At 41.3% G+C, this 26514-nt stretch overlaps 1 protein-coding gene across 9 annotated transcripts in view; it reads right to left on the minus strand.

Annotated features, from left to right (window-relative positions):
* The window catches only part of SKAP1 (src kinase associated phosphoprotein 1), a 344210-nt gene that overhangs the window by 289293 nt on the left and 28403 nt on the right, over window positions 1–26514 (minus strand). For 8 of the 9 annotated variants that reach the window (XM_083709712.1, XM_083709717.1, XM_083709713.1 and 5 more), the window contains 2 exons: window positions 21594–21699; window positions 7683–7708 (listed from right to left, as the gene is read on the minus strand). In XM_083709712.1, coding sequence (XP_083565838.1) covers window positions 7683–7708; window positions 21594–21699 — 132 coding nt within the window. Of the gene's footprint in view, window positions 1–7682; window positions 7709–14060; window positions 14145–21593; window positions 21700–26514 lie in introns of those variants that run through there. The other variant, XM_083709711.1, reaches the window with a different exon arrangement.

Consider the following 26514-nt stretch of genomic DNA (forward strand, 5'->3'; position numbering starts at 1 on the left):
TCAGCAGGGCTTTCTTAATGGCATCAGGGTAGATTGCTGTGTCTAAGCACTTGGCCCCAAAGAAGAAGCTTTTCCAGCTCTACAATATCCTTTATGAAGTGTGGTGACTATAACTGTACACAGTATTCCAGGTGCAGTCAGGAAAGCGGAACAAAGGGGAAATATAAGCCCTAGGACAGGGGGAAAGTTGACGGAACTCAGTACATTTAGTCTGAAGCATAGAAGAGTGAGTAGGGACATCTTAAGGTAAAGGTAAAGGGACCCCTGACCATTAGGTCCAGTCGTGACCGACTCTGGGGTTGCGGTGCTCATCTCGCTTTATTGGCCGAGGGAGCCGGCGTACAGCTTCCGGGTCATGTGGCCAGCATGACTAAGCCGCTTCTGGCGAACCAGGGCAGTTCACGGAAACACCGTTTACCTTCCCGCCGGAGCGGTACCTATTTATCTACTTGCACTTTGACGTGCTTTCGAACTGCTAGGTTGGCAGGAGCAGGGACCGAGCAACAGGAGCTCACCCCGTCGCAGGGATTCGAACTGCCAACCTTCTGATCGGCAAGTCCTAGGCTCTGTGGTTTAACCCACAGCGCTACCCGTGTCCCCAGAGACATCTTAGCACCCTTAAAAAACCCAAGGGGTTGTCACAGAGATAAGGGCAAAGACTTCTTTTCTGGTCCTTCAGAGGGTAGGACTAGATATAATAGGATTAATATACCGGAAGGCATATTTCAGTTTGAGCATTAGGCAAAAATCATTGACACTAAAAGCAATTCAGCATTGGAACCAGTTACCTAGCATGGGTTCCCTCAAGCAGTGTCTGGAAAACCATCTGTAGGGGATGCTTTAGCTCTGGTTTTACTGCATCGAGCAGGGAGTTGGAGTAGATGGCCTACAAGACTCCTTTCAACCCTATGACTGAGTTGCTGGGGTTCAAGCTTTTGTTCCCTAAAATCACATTCTTGTTCCAGGAAGCCCTATTCATTAAACCCAGGTATAGAAGGCAAGCTGCAGTTATTTCCTGGGAGAAAAAGCACTTTGCGCTTGCTCAGAAGCATGCATCTTCATTCTTTCTATTCTAAAAGCAAATTTGAGTCTGAATCCTGGCTGGAATTAAGCCCCTCTATAACATCACAATTAATTCTAAAGAGAGAGATCCAAGTTCTGTTACCTGCACTTCAACAGCAAGAGGAACCCCAAGCACTCAGCAGAATATATATTTTAACAATGAGGCATAAATATTGACAATCTGGTGCTTTACCCCTGGCAGCTTAAGTCACATCATAAATCCAAGGCAGGCCAGAGTTTCTGATTTTTGCTTACAACTTATGCAAGAACCCCTTAGCACATCAAGAGAGCAAGGACATTTGAGTAAACAGAACTTAGCCAAAAAATCTAGGCACACTCCATTAATTCAAGAACACTCCTCTTTGGCTTCAAAGAGGACTAATTCACTTCTAACAGCAAAATCTTGCATTCTTGGTTGCTGCTTTAACGATTTGCCACTTATCCTTGTCATAACTACATGGACAAGAATACCAAGAGCAAAACAGTTATAGCAGAAGTAAAGTATTTGGGTGTGTATATATAGAAAAGCTAACAGATACAGCACCTTCACCTCTATAGCAATTCAATCAGTAGGTGTAGGGCTTGATTAAAAAAAAAAGATTCCTAGCTTTAAAATCCAGTACAAGAAACCTTATCCTTCTGCCCCACATCCAAATCTCTTCAAGTTCTGTATAAAGCAGGGGCAAACAGACTTCAGGGTTATGGGATCTACAAACTGAGGTCAGGTACAAAAGAATGGTGGGGAACAGAGGGAACAGATATGCACAAAAATTAACAGGAGGGTGCCTCAGCCCAGGAATTTATGTGCAGCACCAAAACTGAGCTCCTAGTTATTTTACAGGAAAATTCACTTCACATCTCCCACCCAATTAAATAAGATGTAAGGGGGATAGAATCTCTAGTTGTTGCCCCTGTTAGTTGCAAAGCATCCAGAGATCCAATGCCCAAAGTGAGAGGAAAAATTAAGAGGGGATGGTTAGGCCAAATTTAATATCCACCTGAAAAGTGGGGTGGCACTTTGAGCACTAAACGGATCCCAATCTACCTTCTGTCACTCGTTGCACTAAAGCACAAGAATAAGTTACCACTGTGTGGCTGTAGCATGGCTTAAAAGGGCAGCTCCACACTTAGTGCAGTACATTTCCCTACTTTCTGGTCCGGAAACCAATTTTCTCTCTTTCTCCTTATACACACACTTGTACATGATTGAGCTGCTAGGGGAAGCAATTCTCCCCCTCCCCCAAGTAACTTCAATTAAGTGTGGATCAGACATTATGGACTCCTGTCAGATGACAACCAACATCCCTACCAGGAATGTCAAACACCCTTATTCTTCCTCCCTGCACCATTGTAACAGAGCGACCAGGAGTGTGAACTGAGAAGTCCCTACTATAAGCCTCACTTATGCCACAAACACACCTTACCTAGGCATCTTTACAGTGCAATCCTATACATATCTCTTCAGAAGAAAGCCTCACTGTGTTCAACAGCACTTACTCCTCAGAAAGTTTGCACTGTACTATAGGATTGTAGCCTAAAGGAAAGCTATCTTTCTCCCAGCCCCAGCTCTCTATTTTAATAAGTATATAATCCTGACAATGATCATTGAGATAACATATGTGAAGAACTCTGAATACATGAAGTATGCTATATAAGAACAGCCAGAAGTGTTATTTTATACTGTATGTCCTATTTCTTAATTGATCCCCCTTCTTTTTTCTTCTTAATAATAAAAATAATAAATTTTTATTTATATCCCGCCCTCCCCAGCCGAAGCAGGGCTCAGAGCGGCTAACAACAGTAAAAGTAACACAGTTTACATAAAATCACAATCAATTAATTGAAATACATTCTAAAATGTATTTCATTTTAGAGCCAGTGTGGTGCAGTGGTTAAGAGCGGTAGTCTTGTAATCTGGGGAACCGGGTTCGCGTCTCCGCTCCTCCACATGCAGCTGCTGGGTGACCTTGGGCCAGTCACACTTCTCTGAAGTCTCTCAGCCCCACTCACCTCACAGAGTGTTTGTTGTGGGGGAGGAAGGGAAAGGAGAATGTTAGCCGCTTTGAGACTCCTGAAGGGGAGTGAAAGGCGGGATATCAAATCCAAACTCTTCTTCTTCTTCTTCTTCTTCTTCTTCTTCTTCTTCTTCTTCTTCTTCTAAAATCAATTCAGAATCAAATTAATGGCAACCATTGGGCTAGAGTTCTATGAGGATTACCAAAGGACGGGGTCAGACTGTGCCTTGGCCAAAGGCCTGGTGGAACACCTGTCTTGAAGACCCTTCTTCTTCTTCTTCTTCTTCTTCTTCTTCTTCTTCTTCTTCTTCTTGGAAAGCTAGTAGGAAAAATGATTCTGGACAACTGCTAACCACAGATTTCCAGAAGCACAAGTTAAAGCTCGAAGGAAGTACTGTTGAGATGGAGACTATCAACAAGAAAGGAAATGTGGAAAGCAGAAGCCTATGGGGCACAATATTCTTGGAATATACATTACACACAGCTATCTCTATCTATACACAGAATTCTTTCTTTCTCCATTTGGATCCAGGCTAAGTTGTCCAACCTTAGGTCTCATTGAAGCTGATGGAATCAAGTTAGTTGTGACTAACTTTTCATATATATTTCAATAGGGCCTAAGCACACTTAACATTATTGAGAACCATTCTATTAGATACATAAACACACACCTTAGCCTTGAAAATAGAAAGCAAGCTTAGAAGCCATTCTAATGGCTATGGTTTGCATTCCCTATTAGATCAGACCTGTCAAAGCAGGCAGCTCAACAATAAATTCAGCATATTAAAATAGATATGTTAAATACAATCCAAATGCATTACACACAAATACGAGCTGATGTGAAGAGCCCTAATACAGACCTATGACTGCTTAACAAATGAACACAAATAGTGAAAGTTTATTTTTTAAAAAAATATAGATGTAAACATTTCTTGGAGGAAGAAAAATCTAATTTTTATGCCTTTTATGTGTTCCAATCAGGGGTTTTTTTTAATTCCGAACACAGCTGTCTGCTTTACCGTCTCTCCAATGACGCCAGATGCCCGGTTCATCAAGGAAATGCAGGAAAACAATGATTTGAAAGCAATTAGAAGCACCGAGACTCATATTAAAATGTGATAACACCATCCTAGTGGGAATTCTAGGCACCACTGCATTTCTGACATTTCTGTGTTGCCAGCAACGAGCATGTGTTGGAAGTAGAGCTCTGCCCCCCTCTACTCCATGACAGTAAATGGAGGGGGGGTGAGTGGCTATCATGCTGGAATTTTATTTCTTAAGACAATGAAAGGAATTAAGCTAATATGGATTATTTTGCTGACTGTTCTATCTTCTCTATAAACCCCTTCTCTACCTTAGTGGGGGTTTATAAAGCACTGCTGTTCAGATAATTACTATCAACATGTGCAAATGTGTACAAAAATCCATTCTGCATGGTCAGGGGGACCACCACCACATCCATCATGATCCAACCCTTGTCACAGGACATACCCTGAATCTGGTTTTTGCAAGAGAGTTAGGCAGGGATCTCTCGGTATTAGGGTTTGGTGAACCCATTGTCATAGATGGATCATTTTTTGGCAAGATTTGGATTTGTGGCATCAGGGGTCCAGGACCCAGAAAGATGTTCAGAGACTTATAAAATCAAAGAAATTCTTGAAGGCTCTGACATGATCAGAGCTCCTGTTGAGACCCTGGTCTCACTATGGAATGGAGAGAGACAGAAAGGGAAGGGACCTCTACACAAATACCCCCAGGTGCCCTCTTCAAAGTTGTGGAGCCTTGAAATTTCCTTATTATTCCAGGGAGCTACAGGTGATAAAGCAAGAAGGATGATGGCTGAATCACAAGTGGTGTACCATCCTGAGACATATCTCACCGAACACAGGTACAAGCACATTGTTGGGCCTACCATGTGACCATGATGGTGGTGAAGAGGACCTACTTCTCTGCCACCAGTACATCCTCTAGTACCGATCCAACAGAGCTTTTCCATTTGGCAAAGGGTTTCTACCCAGATGGAGGAGATGATGGTACCATCAGAGGCCTGCTGTGGCAGATTAGTGAAGCACTTTGAGGATAAAATCACTTGAATCTGTCCAAAATTAGCAGTAGTCCTATGTAAGTGTCCAGCACACCACCTGCTCATTTTTTACTGGATCAGTTTCAATTAGTATGACTTGAACATGTGAGAAAGCTATTGGAAGGAATTCAGTCTACCACATGCCTTCTCGACCCTTGCCCTTATCTGCTAATAAAAGCTTCCAAAGGGGATTGAGTGGGTGGGTCCAGGGAGTGATAAATACCTCACTGCAGGAGGATTAATGCTGCTACAATAAATGCTGGTGATCAGTGGTATCAGCAGTGGTATACCACTTTCTTAAGAGGACCAGCCTGGACCAGAAAGTGTTAGACAACCTTTGCCCAATCGCCAATATCCCCTTTTTTTGCAAAGAAATCAAGAAGGCAGTGATGATGCAACTTCAGGCATACTTGGAGGAAGGAGATTGTCTAGACCCATTCCAATACAATTAAGACTGGGTTTTGGCAGGAAAAACTGCCTTAGTTGTCTTGATTTGATCTTTGTCAGGTGTGGGATGTCGGAGTGCTGATGCTTTGACTTCTAAGTGGCTTTTGATGCCACTGACCATGGCATCCTCCTGGAATGCCTACATGGATTGCGGGCTGCAAACAGACATCTTGCAGTGTTTTTGTTCCTATGAATGGGGTGATTTCAGAGAGGAGCAATAGAAGACGTCTCCATGGGAATTCACCAGAAGGGTTCTGCAGGGTTTATCCTGTCTCCCATTCTATTTAACATCTATTTGAAGCTGTTGGGTGCTGCCATCAGTGGATTTGGAGCAAAGTGTTATTAATATGTTGGTCACACCCAATATCTCTCTGTACCATCTGAATCAGGAGAGGCAACCCAGTCTGAAAGTGATAGGCTGGATGTGGGCCAATAAATTGAAACCAATTCCAGACAAGATGGAGGCGCTATGGGCAGGGACAGTTCCATGTCTGGAATTTTGTGGGGTATCCTGTTCTAGGCAGAGTTGCAGTCCCACTGAAATAACAGCTTTGTTGCTTGGGCTCCAGAAACCATATTGCCACTTGAAATCAGGCGGCTTCAGTGCTAAGAGTACCTATTCCCAGTTCTAACTGGTTCACTAGCTACAGTCTTTTTTACATCTCAGAGCTTAAGACAGCTGTCTTGCTTATTGGTCTTTTGGTCAGATCAGAGAAGCCCTGATCATTAGGGGAGGAATAAAATCAACCCAATACCCTTTCAGTCATCCTTTGTCTTACTCAAGACAAACAAACAAACATACAAACAAACCTCAAGCATTACTCCATATATTTCCTATGTGGAAGTATGCACATCTGTAAAAGGGTGTATGCATCTTTGCACCATCTCTATATTTCTTTTTGTCATGGCAAAACTGTTGCTCTTTGGGCTACAGACATCTACGTTGCACAAAAATAGCCATCCTCATGAAAAACTGAAAACATCATTGGCCCATCAAAGCACTCTGTCCAGGCTCTAGTCTACATAATGTGGTTAGCACCCTCTCTTTGGATGCTAGTGAATAATCCAGTAGCAGTTACCCAGATCAACTTACACAGCTGGTGGACCCTGTTACTATGTGACCACAATATCCTTTCCTTCTACAGATTCCTCAGGCAAAGAATTATGCTGAAGCACTCATGACCATCTGAAACTATGCAGGTGGGGCCTGCATCAATCCAAATCCATTTGGTTTCCTCAAATACAGAAGAGTGGGAAATGTGAAAGTTTTGTGCAACCTCTAAAGTGTTGCAAGAACCCCAGGCTTCTTCTTCTTCTTTTTTAAGCTACTACTCTCATGGCTGAACACTGAAAACATGATGCTAAAAATGATTAATGAGAAAAAGCAAGTAAAACAAAAAGCCCTTAATCAATTGGTTTTCCTACAGAAATTCAGCAAAATGTTTTCCAGTAATGAACCTGTTTTTCTACAACGGGCAATAATTCTGTTTTAAGGACTTTAAAAAATGGAAAGCAACCTGTTCACAACAATATGAATATACATACAAAAGGTGCCATGAGAATGTCAACTTTCAATGAAAGAAAAAGAAAGCGTCCAGATTCATGAAGGCCAGTGGGTGGAGGAGTCAACTTTGAAGAATGTGTAGATGTACACTATTCAAGTGACCCTCTGCCTCCACAATATGATGTGCTATACATTAAACGGGGAAAGTTGGAGCAAACATTCCTCATGCAAATTTCCTCAAATTAACATTTCTTAAATTCACAATTACAGAATATTTCAGAGTGAAAGGCTTTAGGAAGGAAAAAAAAGTTATTTTAAAAGTACTGAATTTGTCAATTTGAAACCAGCAATTATTATGTCATGATTATGATTTTGAAGTACCCCACAAAGTCAAAAACAACATTTGGACATTTCTGAAATTAAAAACAAACTGAATCTTGACTTTTTAAAATCAAAGTTGCGTAAAGTTTTGGTTTAGCTTTAGCATGTGTCATTACTGTAGTCTTGGCATATGGTTCACTAGTCTACACTATTTGATCTTTTCTGATCAAAATTTTAAAGCTTCACTTACCACCAGGCAGGAATCCCAAATGATACCTGAAAGAGTAACAGACAAAGACATCAGTATTAATTTCCTCTTCTCCATCTGTGAACTAGTCTTTGAAAGATTATAGATGGCTGGGGACACCACAGAAGCAGCAGGGGACATCAAAACTCATCAATACTCTAAGCAATATCTCTTCTTTCTTGGGCTGCCCTGTTATTTTAGCAGTGTCCAAAAATTAAATGCTTTTTAAATACTATTTTGCATGCATTTACAGAGAATCTCATCTTACTTTCTCTTTCTCTATTTTATTGTAACAAATCCATGGCTAATATGTAGGGTGGACCCAGGAGCACCCACTTCAGAGAAGTCAAAATCCCCAGAGTTCCATCCTTTTTTTAAAAAAACCAATAGGGTAGACCCATGGCTACCCCCACCTTGATAAGTCATATATAACCTCCAGATTTCCAGCCTTCATAAAAAGCAAGATGTGCAGCCACTATTCTAAACTGTTTTGCAAGAAACTAGGCTGTTCCTACTTTTAGTAATTTTAGCTAATGAATGAAGTCCTAGCAATGACTGGCCTTCAGGAAAGTAGACAATTAGAGAAACAGAAGACTAATATGAAATACTCATTGTCTTGAATCTTTTTTAGTTCATAACCATTTTAAAAATTACTCTGTTAATGCCAATGCATATCATCATTATTAAACCCATATTGCAGGAGTTGGAGCTGTGACTGTGAGTGTGGCTTATGTAGCTTATGCCAGCCATTCAAAGTAGCCCAGTATTATTATACCCATTTTGCTGATGGGAGTTAGACCTCTGTATGACAACCCTGATGTTGTCCTCTGCTGTTATACTGGTTTGTGTTATCCTGGTATGTTGGTTTTTTTAATGCAAATTTTGTTTTTAGGGAACTGCAATGAGTGAGGGCTGTGAAGTTAACTGCAGTAATGCAATTAAGATCTGAAAGATGTCAAGGGAACCAGGGAAAGAATTGAAGAATTTTACTGGTGTGTTGAAATAAACTGCTTGGATGTTAGGCCCACCCGTAGATGGAGAGCAGATCTATCCACTGAGAAACAATGGAGTAGTCCTGGAATACAAGTTTCTCATGCTACGCTTAGGACTCACTATTGTTCAGTCTCCGGAATGGCTAGAAATGGTAGCCGTGTTCTCTGATGCTAGTTATGTGAAGAATTTACTTTGGCCCATTCACACCCCAGAAAAAAAACATGTTTTTTCCTGTATAGGTTTTTAAACATAATTTATTTCCAGATTCTGGCATCTCTCTGTGCATGTGTTCTTACAAAGTGAAAATTTTCCTGGTGACTGTAAGAACTATTATTATTTGTAATTATAGCCCACACTTTACCAAATTGTTCCAGGGTGGGTAACAAAAATGCCACAATTAAAACAAGTACAATTTACAATAAAACCATGAAACAAAACCACAAAACAATCAATGACAAAAATAGCATCCCAGAACAGCAGTGCACAGAAGGCAGCAACAGGAAAAATATCCTCTTAACCAAATAACTGGGTAAAAAGGTGCATCTGACCAATTGTTGAAAAGTGTACTGTGATGGTACAAGATGCACCAATAAGAGAAGACAGATTATTTATTGTTGTTATTATATACTAAATTTCAATACCACCATTCAGTAATGTATGCAAAAATGCATATACTAGGGTAAAGTGTGCACACAAGTGCATATATTAGTGAAAATAATACACAAATTTGCATTATATTAGAGGGAAACAGGATTTTAAAAATGTGTGCGTGTGCAATAGGCAAAACTGCATACAAATGTGTGTATTAGTGGGGGATTTTTAAAATCTGCATGTGAAAATATGGAGAACTGAAAGTAAGATTGGAAAAAATGAGAAACTGAAAGAAACCGAAACTGACAGATTCAGCCATTTCTTTTTTAATATTAACTGCTTAATAAACCTTGTAAAACAGCAAGGCTTGAGCCTGGTGTGGCCTGACATAACAGTGAACATCCCATCACCACCAGCTCTATCATTTCAAAGCAGACATTCCTTCCTTGCAATCTCTAACAAACCTTTTGCTGACTCGCCAAGTAGGTCAATTCTAATTTTTCCATTTGCTCAGATGGCTTCTCTTTTTTCCCAGAGAGCAGATTCTTTCATCTCCTGTACAATGAGCAATTCCAAGTCACAAATACTTCTTGTTTAGTGAATTCATGTCCTCTCTCCTTGAGAGGGGCACCTAATCTCTCCTGAACATGTCTTCTTCATAACATTTATTGCACTAGGTGCCAAAAATGATTTTATGTCACTTTCAATTTCAGTTTGACCAAAAAGATAGGTGTTTCTGTCCCTAACCTCTGTCATTTTTAATACAGTACAGTGGAGGGTTTTCCCGAAGTAAATCAGAGTTCTGGGACACATTTTAGAGTCATAAGACATCCCCTACATAGGGTACACTAACTGCCCAACTTAGCAAGTTACAACAGAAATCAAGCAATTTTCTCCGCATTACTTACACATTAAAAAAAAGTCTGTATGGCAATTAACAAGGTTTCCCACCCACTTTAAATTTAATTTCCTGATTTTGCTCTTCCCTTGTCATTTCATTTCCATCAACACTGCTGAAGTAATATTACAGACACATATGGAAAGTTTCCCAAGAGCTATGGGACAAACTAGACATGAAGTTATTTGGCCTTGGCAGGGGGGTGCAAGGAGGTAGGTTGGAAGAGATCTGGACCATGGTGTGGGAGGCCTTCACCCTTTGCCCCTGTGACATTTTCAATTATAAATCCCCCATCCCCTGCTATTCACAATGGGAGGAAAGCTTACTAAATCAAAACAAAGTTGCAGAACAAGCCAGAAATTTTGCAAGCTAGATCAAACAAACCTTGCAAAACCTGAACACTTTGCTCAAAGTAGAGCTCATTTGGAGGTTTTATGTTTCTTAACAAACTAAAGTATTGGATAACCTGGGATAATACTCACCACAGATCTAAGATTTTACTTCTAGCAAGGTGAGCAACAGGTGCCTAGTTTTACATTTACAGAGTAGAATAATAATGACTTTAAATGTTTACAGTCAAGCCATCAAAGCCTGACAATATGAATTAAGTTATAAAAGACATTAACTGCTTTTTTTATTTGAAACATCAAAAGTTGTAAAGCATCTTAAAATGCTTTTGCTGTCAACACCCATTTAAAATTATGTTCTTAATTCAAGTATTATGATATCTAACTTGGTTGTCACGGCTTAACTTTCTTCATATGTTTTGACATGGTTGGTGCTACCTGTTATGCTAGTCAGATGGTGGTCTTAGGGTTTTTGCCCCCACCATTAATATAAGAAATGCATCATTCAGGTACATATTACTTTGCAGGGGCAGAGGCAAATTGTACCCCGTAACCCCCCCCCCAAGTGTCCCAAGGCCACTTATTTTAAAAGAAATAGCGTGTGTGTAACTCACACAGTACTGATCAGCTGTTCAGGACAGAGATTTGTGGAGGGGGGAGATTGTACAGGGCTGCCCAAAACATTTGGGGGAATGGGGTATAAAACCGAATGGCACCTCCACACTAAACCATTAGTCACAGTTCTTCAGGATATTCTCCTGAGCACACCATGAATGCAAGCTACATTTCATTCATTTCAATGACAGTGGATTTTGTCCCACCACAGATAAGATCTGTCTGACTAATCTTACCTTCCATAGCATTCAAGGCTTGCCCCTGTGAAGTAGCAAATTACCATAGTGTCATGGTAAGACTGTACTGTGCACTTTGTTTCAAAAAACAAAAAAAACTTCCACTTTACATCAAACAAGCAGTGCATCACTGCTGTGAACAACTAAGCGACAGAGGGAGACACCATAATCTCCCATTCAAGGTGGGGGTCAAAGAAAGCTGGCAGGTAGAGCGTTTAGCAAAGGCTGCCACCCTCCAAAACGGTTTAGAATAAACGAGCCGTGAGACAAATCTATAAAGTCAGGGTATAATTATACTCCCTTGCACTTCTAGCCAATTGAGAACACTAAAACCACCACAGCGGATATTTAAGTTAGAGCTTGACAAATCTGGGTTTAACTTGTTGGCTATTTTAATGTCCACCCAAGGAAAAATAACTGATGCTGAACAGGACTTCAAGCAGGCAAGAGGGAAGAAGAGGCAGGCGAACAGAAACCTCAGAACACACTTTTAAATCCATTCCAAGTCCAAAGTCGGAGGGAGAAAATTAGGGACTGGTTTTGACTATACCACCTTCAGCATTTTTAGCTGGGTACATACCATACATTTAAATAACATATAAAGCACATTACTCCCCCCCCCCCACAGAATTATGGGAACAGTAGTTTGTTAACGGTGCTGGAAATTGCAGTTCTGTGCAGGTAAACTACAGCTCCCAGGATTCTTTGCAGAAGTCATGTACTTTAAATGTATGGTGTGAAAGCAGCCATAGCGATATTGCTTGAAATTAAATAACTAATCTGCAAGGAAACAGATGGAAAAATAACATTGAAGATAGAAAAGACTCAGTGGAAATATTTTTTAAATCATGGGACCTATACAGATCATGACCTATAAGGTATCAAGGTATACTCCAAGAAGAATATGAACTACCATATATGTTTAAATTCTCCCCACATCAATGCAAAAACAAAAGCTAAACAACAGTGAATTATTTTTCAGCCTCTCAGAAAGCACCAGACAGCTGGAGTCCATATCCACATTAATGGAAATGCTCTGCCATATTTAGACCTAAAAATTGGTATTAACATTGACAGCTTATGAGAAGAAAAGGAAATTCGTACAAAATACACTCCTGGGCCCACAATACCTGTGCAAAAAAGAAAAGATTAAGGCATAGGAGGAAATATATATCGTATATTGACACGTTTCAACTGCTTAAAAATATTTGAAGGAGGGTGTACAGTTGTTTATAGACCACACAGAATGTACCATAGGGTTACCAACTACAGTAGTGAGTAATTCCTGTGCTAAGCATTAAAACTCCACTATATCACACAACATTATTCTATTTACTTTGTTATGAGAATCAGAGGATGTACACAAATGCACACAAAAATGGAATTGGTGCGTTTTTTCCATCTCACTCAAACAGTATGCCAGCCTTCCACCAATGTTTGCACAATGAAAGACAGATGAACTTACCTCAGACTCAAACTCTGACGTAGTCTCTAGTTTTGCCCTTTCCCACCATGTTTTAGGTCCTCTGACTTGTATATAACTTTAAACGTTGCCTGCACTTGTCGGTGTTCTAAAGCTCCTTGAAGTTCGTTTAAGAAACGAACTGAAGAAAGCTCTGAAGACACATCTGTTTTCCTCAGCTTCCCCTGAGAGGTGCTTGTTGGAATGATGGTCTGAGCCGTATCTTCTTGTCGGATTTTAACATTTTTAAAAGGACAGTTGTTTTACAGTTTATCAGCGGTTTACAGTGGTACCTCAGGTTAAGTACTTAATGCATTCTGGAGGTCTATTCTTAACCTGAAACTGTTCTTAACCTGAAGCACCACTTTAGCTAATGGGGCCTCCTGCTGCTGCTGCCGCACCGCCGGAGCACGATTTCTGTTCTCATCCTGAAGCAAAGTTATAACCCGAGGTAATATTTCTGGGTTAGCAGAGTCTGTAACCTGAAGCGTATGTAACCCGAGGTACCACTGCACTTAACTATGTACTCTTATTTTGCTTTGTAAGCTGCCTTGAGGTAGGGCTTTTGCTCTCAAAAGTGGTCTAAAAACATTTTAATATGTATTTTTAAAAATCGAGTCTAATAATGAACCTGTTATCCACCACCATTACTGCCATTACTATTACTACTACTACTACAGTACTACTACTACTACTATTACAGTGGTACCTCAGGTTACGTACGTTTCAGGTTACAGACGCTTCAGGTTACAGACTCCGCTAAACCAGAAATAGGTTAAGAACTTTGCTTCAGGATGAGAACATAAATCGCAGTGCGGGAGCAGCAGGAGGCCCCATTAGCTAAAGTAGTACCTCAGGTTAAGAACAGTTTCAGGTTAAGAATGGACCTCCAGAACGAATTAAGTTCTTAAGTGGAGGTACCATTGTATTAAAATGTGTATACCACCCTATTCCCAAAGATCTCAGGACACTTCACAATATAAAATTACAATGTGTAGTTTTACATCCAATAGTGTCTCCCGAGTCTGTCTGCTGCTACACAGCTCTGGTTTACAAGGCTCCTGTAGGCCTCAGTTTCCTCTCACTCCCCGGCAGCAGAGCTGCTGTTTGATGAATGCTGTGTGAGGGCAGAAAGCTGCAGCTCCCTCCTGCACTGCCTCCTCTGAAGGGTGCTTTTTAGTCACTCTTCCTGTGCGAACTCTTTCCTATCTCAAATCTTCCACTTTCCCTCAAAATCACCTCATAAGAAGAAACTCCTCCCTGTGGTAGCTCTTCAGGGCCCGAAAGGATTGTTCTCTAAGCAAGCCTGCAGGGGGGCCACACTTTACAGCCGTGGTTCTCAAACTTTTTACTTTCAGAATAAAAAAAACGCTTTCACCACAGCAATTTTTTTATTGATAAGAAATACATCGTGAAGCAAAAAGAAAAAACTCCTAGCAGTGCTTGATCTATAACACAGAACACAACTACTTTATAATATGATCATGGGATGTATGGAAAGTACAGGATAAAACAATGCAGCTTTTCCCATCATTTGGGGGTAAAAATTCTGTGATTTTTCTCTCATTTGCGGGTCAAAATTTTGTGGCCGGGATTGCAATAGAAATTTCCCCATAGGAATCAATGGAAATTGTCCACTCATTATGCTAACACTTGCCTAATGGACAATTTCCTTAGAACGCATTGTGTTCAGATAGCAAGACCTCCATGTTCACATTATCGGTATCCTGGATTACAAGGCATCAAAGTTCTTTGGTACAAATTAGATATGAGCACGTGTAAGAAGAAGTCTTCTTCAGACTTTTCTTTTTCTACAATTCAACTCTGCATGGAGAAGACGCAGAAGTGACCACACTAGTTCTGCCCCCTCTGTCAATATCCCAGTCATCCTCCACAAGTTGAGATGGTGGTCATCTGTTGCCAGAAGCCTACTTTCCTCATGTAGACTCCCCACAAAATTTCAAACTCCAGTTTCATGAGGCTTTATATTGGTCCTACAAAATCTACTTTCATACACTGCAAGTATCCCAGAAAAACCAGGACATCCCATTTTTTATCACAAGAGAGTGGTGGCCATTCTGGTTGTCCCGATTTCGTGGTACAATATCCTCCTGAAAAAGCACTTTTTCGGAGTCAAAGTCTTGCACATTGCCCCCAAACGTGTATTTTTGGACACTATTTTTGTCCGAAAAAACACTTTTGCGGGGGGAACAGTGCCACAAAATTGCGCAAGATCATGGCAACCAAAATGGTCGTTGTGTTATCGTGATAAAAAATGGGAAAATTGTGTCCAGGAAGATGCCATCCCAGATTTTAGCTTCAATGTGTTTGGGGGTATGTGTTTTTGCTCCTTCACAGCTCAAGTCCAAACTTTATGGCAGCCATAGTTGCCCTGTTTGTGTTTACCGTATTTTTTGCACCATAACACTCACTTTTTTCCTCCTAGAAAGTAAGGGGAAATGTCTGTGCGTGTTATGGAGTGAATGCCTGCGGGTGGCGGGGGGATCTGCTGCAGTCGTGAGCAGAGGATCCATGGTTCCCCTTCCTTCCCTCCTCCGTGGTTACAAAGCATGGATCCACATGGATCCTCAGGATTTTTGCATTGGGCTACTCCAAACTCACTGTCAGATCACATGCCTGTGGCCACAGCATGAACCACAAAAATCATATATCCACTATTTCGTTTAGAATATTTTTTTCTCGTTTTCCTCCTCTAAAAACTACGTGCGTGTTATGGTCTGGTGCGTGTTATAGAGCGAAAAATATGGTAAGTTCAAGCTGTAAAAAAAAAAAAAAGGAAGATGTGTGCAGGTGAGGAGAGCTGAACTTCGCCCCTCGCCTCACCTCTCAATGCTCCATCACTGCAGGCACTTTTCTCAGAGCCTAGCTCAGGTATAAAAAGTAATCCAGTGTGAGATGAAAGGTACTTCAAGCAACAAAATACATCTAAGAACAGGGGAGGGGGAGCTTCCCTCACCTGCACACACAGTGTTATTGAATTTAGTTCTTTATTTATTAGGAATATTTTAACCCACCCTTCATCTCATTCATCTCAGTGGATCCCAGGCCAAGGTAAAAGATGCAGATTCCATAAAATTACATAAATGCAGTCATAAATCATAAAAACCAAATAAACACTAACAGCAAAAAAAATCACAGATGAGGCTACCTACTATAGGTAATTACTGAACAGATACACTGAAAAATACCTCACTTGATCCTGAAATGAAAAAGGGTTGTATCCAGTTAAATTCTGCTCAGAGTAAGCCCACTGAAGTCAATTAACCTAAGGTAATCTTGTCCATTAATTTCAATGGGTCTACTTGGAGCATGACTAACATTGGATACAAACCGAACATGTTGGCATTTTCAAGGGAAGAGCATTCCACAAACTCAGCCTGTTTCAAATATAAATGAAGCAGTGACATGAAGAGAGAGAAAAATGGCTTCCCCATCAAACCTATTTTGCCCCCCAGGGAAGGATAAGCCAACAGAGCCAAGACCCAAGAATTATGTTCAACAGAATTCATCCAATCCAATTGCCAAGTGAAGGAAATGTCAGCTCTCAGACATACTAGAATATGAAAACCAGTGCTCCAGCTAATTAAAGGTAAAATCCAACTGGGCTAAGCAAAATGGGGTATTAAAACCAGAGAGCTCAGCTACCTGCCTGACCAAGAGGTCACATTCTTAAATACCACTTTTATCTTGATATCACAAGCCATCTGACTTAATGAGCTTCTTATTGCTAGGGAATTACTATTGCTATAGTTAAGCTAATGAGCTAAAGATTACTCTGAAATTTCTCTTTCCCCATTTGCTCTCATCTCTGATTATTCAAACACAGTTTAGAAATTAAAATTACCATATACTTAGTTAATGTAAACAGAAGCTGCTTGGGATTCCCCATCCCTACTTTTTTTTTTTTTAAGGTGGGGAAGGTAACCTCTAGCTCCAATTAAGCTTTTAAAAAGAAAGAAGAGAGGACTGTATGTAGATCTTAATTGAAACCAGGGCTCAGAAATGCTTCTGGTCAGAAAACATTGTTTCAAGACATCTAGGTGCCCCAGCAAGGAGAAGCAAATAGGGAGGGTGGCAGAAAAAGAAGAAAGGAGAAAGGAGTGCCTCCATACATTTGGCTCTGGCACCACCCCATGCCAGCATGCAGATTACCCTCTAAACAGTAAAACAGTTCCTCATCCATGGTTTAAAGGAAAGTAATTATGTCAGAAGGAGCACGGCAGGGCATTAACCCCCTCAGGGCAGTATTATAAAGTGTCATAAACCAAAGTGGGGAATAAATAAGATAAATTTTCAGGAGTGCGTTTCAAGAGCCCTGGACAATTATTTGCACCTGTCAAGGTCTAGCAACATTTCCTGAAAGTAATTTCAAGGGGCACAATGTGAAGGCAAGGACTCCTCCCCTGTGCCACCCTAGTGCACTTTGGAGCCCAGGGAGACAGAACGGATAAGGAACAGGGAGAACCAAAAGTCTTCTGAAAACTCAAGGGAGATGAAGTGATGAAGGACACAGGATAGGGCACAGGGCGTGAAACAAGGAGAAATCCCTGACGGAGCTACCCTTCATGCACTTCTTCCCCCACTACATTCAGATTCAGAGCTACAGAAAGTCCAGTTCTACATTCTGATCAAACTTCACTCTATTTCAGTATCCAGTATCCAGAAGGTTCCCTCCATCTCCTAAAGATAGTGCCTAACTTTCACTTATTCACGGCAACCCGGGCTGTTAATTACACAGTCCCAAGTTGCTAAGTAAGAAAACTGGTGCTTAATTAGCCAGCAGGAAAGATTGATTTGGATACAGCGGGGCATCGCACAACGTTCTTCTGCAGGGGATACCCGGCTGTGACCTTACGAAGGATAAAAACACTCTGCCCACTTGAGTGAACTGAAAGGTGGGGGTTTTAAATCAGACTAGACTAGTTTAGACTAGTCTACAATGGCGTAAATGCGCCAGTGATTGCATGATCAAAAAGTCAGAGCAGGAGTATGCAGTTTAAGGTCTCTTTACAATGGGACAATGTGAATTTGAGAAACTCAGTTTGCATTCTCTGCACAATAATTCCACAATACAATCTAAACTGGTTTTACATCAAACCCCTCTATAAATCCAATGAAGAGAAGCTGCAGGAACAGCAGAAATCAGGTTGCCATGTTAGTGGCCCTGGGCACAAGCATGAGGTATATCCTAATCAGGCCCTTTCCTTGGCCTGACATATATACCGGTAATATCGGGCACAGGAAACTTCAAGCTGCAGCTAGAAGAAGCATCAAAAGCAAGCTCAACCTGTACTTCTGAAATGTCCATCACTCCCCTGGCTTGCCTTTAAGCCAGGAAAGCAAAACAGAGAGAGGGGTTCAAACTGCACCTGCAAAAGAAGTTTGGGTTTTTTTGTCCTTCACAGCCCAACTTCAACTCAAGCCATGGATACAAAGGAATAACTGGGAGTGCAATTGAGTGATTGACAGGTGGCTCGGGTCACCTCAGCCTGCAGAAGTGAAGAAATTCATTATCCAGCTATTCCTTTCCCTGTCTTAAAAGTGACACACCATGACAAGGTAGGTATCAAACAGAAACTGGGTGACCCTGAGGAAGTTGCACTCTCAATCTGCATTCCCAGTCCGTAATACGGAAATAAATGGGTTGGATCTAGAGAAGGTTCCTCCATCTCATTATCATTGTCAGAGTTTTAGTGTCTGTGGGGCAATAGTGCAATTCTGGTATTTATACCCATATAAGTTTTATTTTTAGTATATTAGATTCTATGTCTTCCCTTGACATACAGAGCCACACTACCTCCAGTGCCCGCCTCCCTGTTCTGTCCATAGAGTTTACACCCAACCACTGCTCTACCAGGTTTCTCTTATTTCCTTCATGTCCTTTCAGTACAATGCATTCCAGTTTCCTCATTTCCCTTTGGCATTAACATTTGAACACCTGCTCACCAAATCCTTTCCCATGTGTCCTTTCATGCCCAGTTTTCCTATAACTCTTTGGCTTCTTTAAAACGTGTTCTTGTTTCCTTTTGCACTCTCATTGCCAGATTCTATCATATCTAGAATCGAGCCAAATATTTCCCAGAAAATCCTGGGAAATATTTCTAAGAAAATCCTGAAATCACAAGTTTCCAATCTTTACAGCTGTGAAAATATGCCCCAGAGAACATAGGCCTGGTGAAATCTCAGAAAGGTCAGCTTGGACACAAAACAGGACTTATTTTAACAGTCAGCGAAAGAAAGCTCAGCACTCTGAATAGCCTTTGTCCTTCCTCATAACAAAAACAAACTCAAACAAACAACACCAAGCACCATAATTCTTTGTTAGTAAAAGACAATACATTAAAATCACTAAGATTTGGGACATATTTCAAATATAAAGCTGGATCTAATCACAATGTATAAAGTTGATAATGGGGCACGTTGCACACAGCAAGAAACTCGTCAAACAAGGAGAGATTGCATAAAGCAGTTGATTAGAAGCAACATTTCTAAAATGAAATAGTCTATAGTTCTACCTTGTATGAAATATAACAAATACAGCCCAATATAAGAAAAAAAAATTATGCAAAACATAAGCAAACTTGCTTAATTTAGTTTATTCAGGCTGGACAATTTTGTCTTTTATTGGTGCATAATTTTGATTTGGTGTTGTAATGCAGAGTATACATGGTGCATGATAATTCTTGGCTGTCCTTGACTTTCTAACATGCCCCTAACTTGAACCTTTAAAAAAAAATGCGGACCCTCCTTACCCTTGCAATGCCCTGCAATTCCCACCAGGTGCTCCATTCTTCTAATTCCCCCACCACATGTCCTTCAAAATCTGCCTGCAATGGCATCTAATAGCTTGTGGAGGCGATGGAGGTGCCAATTAAATTAACAGCAAAACGTCTTAAGATTCCCCAAGTGACCCTGCTCTTTAGAGGAGATCCACTTATTCCAGAACATTCTGGCTTCCATGTAAGACTCTGTCCCATATGCCAGTGTTGCTCCACATGTGGGCTTTGGAGCTGTATCCTATTCTTATCATGGAAAAGTATTTTGGTTGGACAAGCACTAGAAGGAACCCCTCATATAAGCAGTGCATGTATGAAGTGGTTAGAAAGCAAGGTGGGAGTGAGGCTGTAGTATGCAACATTGGAGTGAAGGGGAGGGAAGAGATGGAATTGACAACTGAGTGGGAATGTATAGGGTAAGAAGAGAAGGAACAAAAAGATGGGAGGCAAAAGGGGCGGCAAGAGAGAAAAGGCCCTAGTGTGACCTTTATTTATTTAACATTTAAATGTAGGGTAAATACTATCTCTATAAAATACCTATACCACACACATTCACTTTATATTATTTTCTGTCATAAAAAGCTTATTTAAAAAATAAGAACAAGGCATTTTATCTTGCTATTTAAATGGCTTCTTAAAGCTTGTGGGCTGAGCTTGGCAAAGTGATCCATAGCTTGAGCTCAACGGGAGCATAACAAAAACAATGTGTTTATTTCTCCATGAAGAAGATTCCTAACAGTGCAATCCTAACCATTTCTGCTCAGAAGTAAGTCCTGTTGAATTCAGTAGAGCTTACTCCCATGTAAATGGAATGAGGATTTCAGCTTAAACTAGGGAAATGACTTATGTGCAATGCAAGCCTTGCAACATATACATTAAAGTATATACATTGCTGCATAAATGCCTGCTTAACACTACAATCGTTGTAGATGAAACAAAAGACAATGTGTATTGAACTTGTAACCTTGCTCTTGATTTTTTCCCAATCCCCAGAATTTTTGAACAGGAAATGGTCAGCTCTTTAAATGAATGAATGAATGAATGAATGAATGAATGAATGAATGAATGCTGAGCTACAGCAAGATTAAACCCTGCAATAAAGTTATTGTACCTCCACAGTCAATGCACTATATGCTTAGTTCCCAGAGATTCCTGCCCCTAGGTAGCAGCAGGGGCACCAAACCAAGCATGGGACCCAGCTGTCACACTGATTCTCCAACGGCACAAAGGACTGCAGCCAGGAGGGGGCTGTGGCCAGTGAGGAGTCCCTCTGAGCTCCTGGACCCTCGGGCCAGTGCCCCACCTGGCCCATTGCCATGAGTTGAAACATAGATTTGCGACAATCATGTGGATAGCATGGTGTGTGTCTATCCAGTTTTACTAGTAAAAAGGGTATGAGGGTAAGGAGGGCAACCTTTCAGTTATACCTTACCAACCATTTCCCCAAGTGCTATTCTCACAACCAATCACACTACCCGAATTAGAGCTTGCTGTGGGAAGGGTGACATGAGGGTGAGTGAAGGAAGACTGCAGGAAACTTAAGTTGCAGTCAGGGCGATGTTTCTGCACTCCCTCCTTTTGCTGCTACAATATAGATCCCAGTGGCGTAGCGTGGGTTGTCAGCACCCGGGGCAAGGCAAGTAATTTGCGCCCCCTAACCCGTGGATTTGCGCCTCCTAACCCATGGATTTGCGCCCCCTAACCCTAACCCCCAGATGTTGCACCCGGTGCGGCTGGCCCCCCCTGCACCCCCCACGCTACGCCACTGATAGATCCTCATTAACAGACGCATATAAACCAACAACATGTTAGTTTGGTCCTCAGAGTTCAGGAAAGTATAAAAGAACAGGCTCCACCCTCTTTTGCACTTTCAGCTGAAGCATTCCGTATTTGGCCACTGTCGGACACAGAAAACTGAGTTTGATAGATTTGCTTAAAAGAAATTGTCCCCATCAGAACTGTTGGATATACAAACCTCTCTTTAAGTTGCTTTATATCAATCAAGATTGCATCCCTCTGCCTCTTCTCTGTAGCATTCAGGTTCTCATCCTGCAGCCCCTCCACCAGGTAATCTTCAACATCTAGAGAGATGTGGGGAGTAGTTACAAAATTGGGAGAAGGAGAAATTAGGCTATTAACAGAAACATCAGACAAACTACCAGTTCAACAAAGCAACAATAATTTCATAACCTTAAAAGGTGACCCTCAGGGTCCCTTCCAACTCTACCATTCTATGATTCTATGAACTGTTTTGTAAAATTCAAAGAAGTGCTATAACATTGAAGGACAACTATTTTTCAACTTGCATAATGTTCTGGAAGGTGTGAAACGTGTAGCGCCACATTAAAATGCACACTGTCTCATCCCTAAAAGCAGCCCTAACGTCAATGCTTCTACAGACCAGTGACAGGGTGCATTGTAATAAAAACACCAGTCACTTCTGCAAATTTCCACAAGCTACAGCCTTTCCCTGCCAGTCCCATTTCCAGAGCGATCTGCCATGTCCAAAGCACCAGGAAATGAAATAGAAAAACCAGGCCATAAAGTTTCAGAGTGGATCAGGAAGAGAAGCATGTAAACTGCTCAAATTTAAGCTGTTTGAGATTAAGTGGTGTTAGTTTTACTGCTCATCTGTGATGTTATAAAATATCAAGAAAAAACACAGACAAGCTAGCAAGTTTGGCTGCAGATATTTTGCAAACAGGAAAAGAAACAAATATATATAAGGCCAGAGAAAAACCAATATTAATGCCGAAACAGTCGAGTAGTTACCACCTTGCCTAAACCCAGTGATTAATTTGAGATAGAGTGCTTAATTTGCAAAGAGGGGTTGTTCAGGGGAGGGGGAGTATTGGTTTAGTTTGTTATGGTTCTTGTTTTTATTATGTATTTTGTGTTTTTATCTTGTATTTTTATTCTGTGAACCTCCTTGAGATCTACAGATAAAGAGTGGTATACACATTTCATGAAGAAATAAATGTGCCGCTATCTGAATATAAAGAGCATTGTGGAACATTAAAGACTAACAAATTCATTATAGCATTCATAGACTCAAGCCCAGTTGCACATATCATACGTATTATGTTGATCGAGGGAACTGGGTATGGGATTGGCCTCAATCGTTTCAGCATGAGCAGTTATCACAAGAGCTAATGCCTTGAACCCTTTTTCTCACACCAGGGCTCTGCCATGGACTACTGGAAGTAACAGCACAAAGAGTGCCTTTCAAGAGTCCAGAGATTTTCCTCACTACTGAGTATACAAAATTCAACCCCATACACCTGCTGGGTTGAAGTGGGAGGCTTCCATGCAGCTTCGAGGCCCAGCAACTCTCATTTTATAAATTAATCCACTTTAATACTCTGATCATGTTACAAACTAACTCTCAGTACAAAAGAAAAAAGAAAAATTGTGAATCCACACATGCAGAAGATCAATTCACTCTAGCTCCCTTATTTCTGATCTGTGTTTTCTAAATGATATGATCGCTTCTGACGACACATTAGGCCGACGTGGCAGTTGACTCAAGAGCCTGTCTTTCTAGCTTGCATAGATGGAACGTACCTTCCCTATCGGAAGGCCTAGAGACTCTGCAGATTGTTAAAAGACGCAGCAAGTTTGATATAGGAGAGCGTGACACGCAATTAATCTCCATTCATAGCCTGCTCTGCTTGTCAGGAAAGGAAGGCTCCTGCTTTAGAAGGGGATCCAAAGACTTCAATTAAAAACAGTCAGCTAACAAGAAAATAATCTAAGCTAAAGGAAAGGTGACAGGTGCCGAAAATGAGTTGTTTACGAGAAATGTCAGCTCAGAACAATAAAGCACCAAGCATTTAAAAAAAAAAAATGAAGCGAGCCGACTGCATCACAGCCTCGAATCTAAAACAGGAGAGGAAACCCACATATTCAGCAGGGGAAGACAACCGATTCAAATAACAAGGTTTCATTACTCTGAGCCAAAATTATTGAGTCCTTACTTTGGCTTAGCTTTTAAAGGCTTAGCTTTTTAAAGCTGTTTTTAGTGCCTTAGCCCCAGAACTTGTGGAATGATATGAGTTCCTTTGAGCATGCGCAGAGTCCTTTCTCCTCACAATAGAAATTAAAACGCAGGTGCCTGATCACAAAAAGCAAATTGCAGGCAGCAACTCTCAAAATTCATTTCTTATCAAGTGTTTGGAACACCAGGACATGCCTATAGAAAGTTTTTGTTTGTATTGCCGGGAAGAAGCAAGCCAAGGGATATAGATATTTAACAGATGAAACTTTTCCAGGCACAGGGAGTAAGTGGTAGGAAGAAATACATCTGCTAATGACTATTTATCCAACTGTAGTTAAAGACACAAGATGGGAGTAGAGCCAGGAAAAGAATAAGATGGCAATTTTAAATAGCTGTGGAAATGAGATGAATGGAGAGAGTGGAACACAATGCTCAGAGCTACTTTTCTGACTACACATGTTGTACAGCTGAATTCTAAAAACAGATTCCAAAGTAGAGCTCTATTAAGTAACCCAAGACTCAAAATTATTGCCTGGGAATAGTAAAGGCTTTGCTGAAGAAATAGTTGGGGAGAGTGGGCTTACCAGTCTTTTCCTATCAAGCACTGAGGCCACCAACTTCCTTTTCCCCCTTTGTGAGACCATAGATTTAGACTAAGGGCAGCAGGATACAGCGGCGGAGCAAGCCAATCGGGCACCTGGGGCGGCATGTGTCCAGGGGCAGGGACAGCCACCTGCACGGCAGAGCCAGATTGGGTAGGAGGCTCTGCAGGGCCTCCAAAGAGTCTGCCTGCCTTCTCCCGCTCAGCTGCCCTACAGCTGAGGGGAGGCAGCGGGCGGACCGTTTGGGGCAGTGTGGAGCCTGCGTGCCCCCAAGCCACTGTGCCACTCCCAGGAGAGATGCATGGCTCGAAAACGCAGTGAGTGCTGCCCTGCATTTTGTCACCCCCCCCTCAGTGGTGACACCCGGGGCGGCCCACCCCTACTGCAACCCCCTTCCTCTGCCCCTGGCAGGATAGGGACTTTTGTCCACTGCTTCCCATGCCCCGAACCTTGCATCCAAGCCACTTTGACATGAGGTTCCCACACATACTTAGTTCAGTATGACCAAGCAGCAGAAGTGCTGAACTTACTATTTTAAAAAACAATTCTAAAACGCCTCTTAGTGTAACCATGTGTTTGTGTATGCAAGGCACACACAGGCATACATATATGGCAAAAAGCCAGCATATTTCATGTACACAGAGATATCATAGCTCACTTCTTATTGTCAGGGGTGCACTGATTTTTTTCTCCAGGGAAATATTTACACAGACACATGCCAAAACCACCACCTGTACAATGCTTTGTTTTTCTTCATGCGATTTAATAGTAAACTCACAACACAGTGAGCACAGAGGGTTAAAGTACATTCTGACACGCAACAGGCCGGAGGTTCAGTCCTCAGCATTTCTAGGTGGGACTGGGATAGACCCCTTGTCTGAAACCCTGGAGAGCTGCTGCCACAGTGTAGACAATACCAAGATAGGTTGACCAGTTATCTCATTTGGTGTAAGACAGCTTCCTGTGTGCCTTTCCTGTAATGACAATGGTGGTGCTCCATCTGCAACACACTGTGTCCAAGAAGGTCTGCCACTGGCCTACCTACCCATAGCTGTCAACGTTTTCCTTTTTTTAAGGGAAATTCCCTTATTCCGAATAGGATTCCTCGCAAGAAAAGGGAAAAGTTGATAGCTATGTACTTACCTTCTTAAGTTTAAGGAGTAAAATGTTCCTGTTTGTCTAGACATTTAACTTCTAATACCGGTTGAGTCAATTGCAATGGTTGCTCTCTCCCTGAAATTTATGTGAACAATTTATATATGCACCACTTGACACCCTATAGCTTCTAAATAGTGTCTGTAGTTTCCAAGTGGTGGTAGTACACATTTAGGTTTTTGTATGAATTTTATAGCAACTTTACTGGTGAACTGTAAACTGCAACTGCCTGAGTGGCTTTAACATAGAAATCCTCCAGTCTGGTGCTGCTTCATTTTTTGTTTTTTACAGGTGTATTCTACAACATGCCATTCATTGATACAATAATAGTGCATTTATAATGGTGGATTTATACTGGGTCGTCCACACATCATTCTGCTTTATTGTTTTACGATGCTTCCTCAATGTTACTGCATTACTGCTGTTGAGAGAAGCACTCGTGAACTATAACACAACAAAAACAGGAGGGAAACTTTAAATATTTGTGGTTTAAAAAATATGTTGCAGGATATCAGCAGGAAAATATGGGACACGCATAGACAGGAAACAAGACAGCATGTTTGCCCCAAAATTTTGCAAAGAGCAGTAAAAGCAGAATTGCATAGAACCATCGTGATGCCATATGTTGTCGGTGGCATCTGTCTGTCTTGAGAGACAATGGAGGTTGTCTCCAAGGTAAAGTCAAATTGCTGGAGAATCACAGCACCTGCTGTGGCTGCAAAAACCAGTGACTTGTAACTGCTGCCTCCAGCATTGTTTTTCCCGAGTTAGCAGCACTGAAGTGACCTCTCCAGGGCACAAGCCTGGGTAGTGTATATGGAAGTCAAGGGGTGCTCAGACGATTAGACCTCCCTCTCAGCCTCACTGATGTGGTCCAAAGGAAAGCAGAGCAAGACATTTGGCATCAGCTTGGCTGCAGGAGTTGCCGGAAGGAGGTGTACAAGACGCCATCCAACTGTCTTAGGGACTCCATCATGAATGCACAATAAAATAACATATGGATGCCTTTAGAATGCAAGCTTTAATCACTAGAATCTAATGCTGTTTAGTCAGCAAAGGCACATAGTAAGAGGAGAGGTAGAACTTACTTATTGGGGTTATTTTTGTTGTAATACAATACTATAGAAGTAAATGAGAGAAAT

This window comes from Podarcis gaigeae, assembly GCF_964106915.1.
Source record: "Podarcis gaigeae genome assembly, chromosome: 13".
Lineage (NCBI taxonomy): Eukaryota > Metazoa > Chordata > Lepidosauria > Squamata > Lacertidae > Podarcis > Podarcis gaigeae.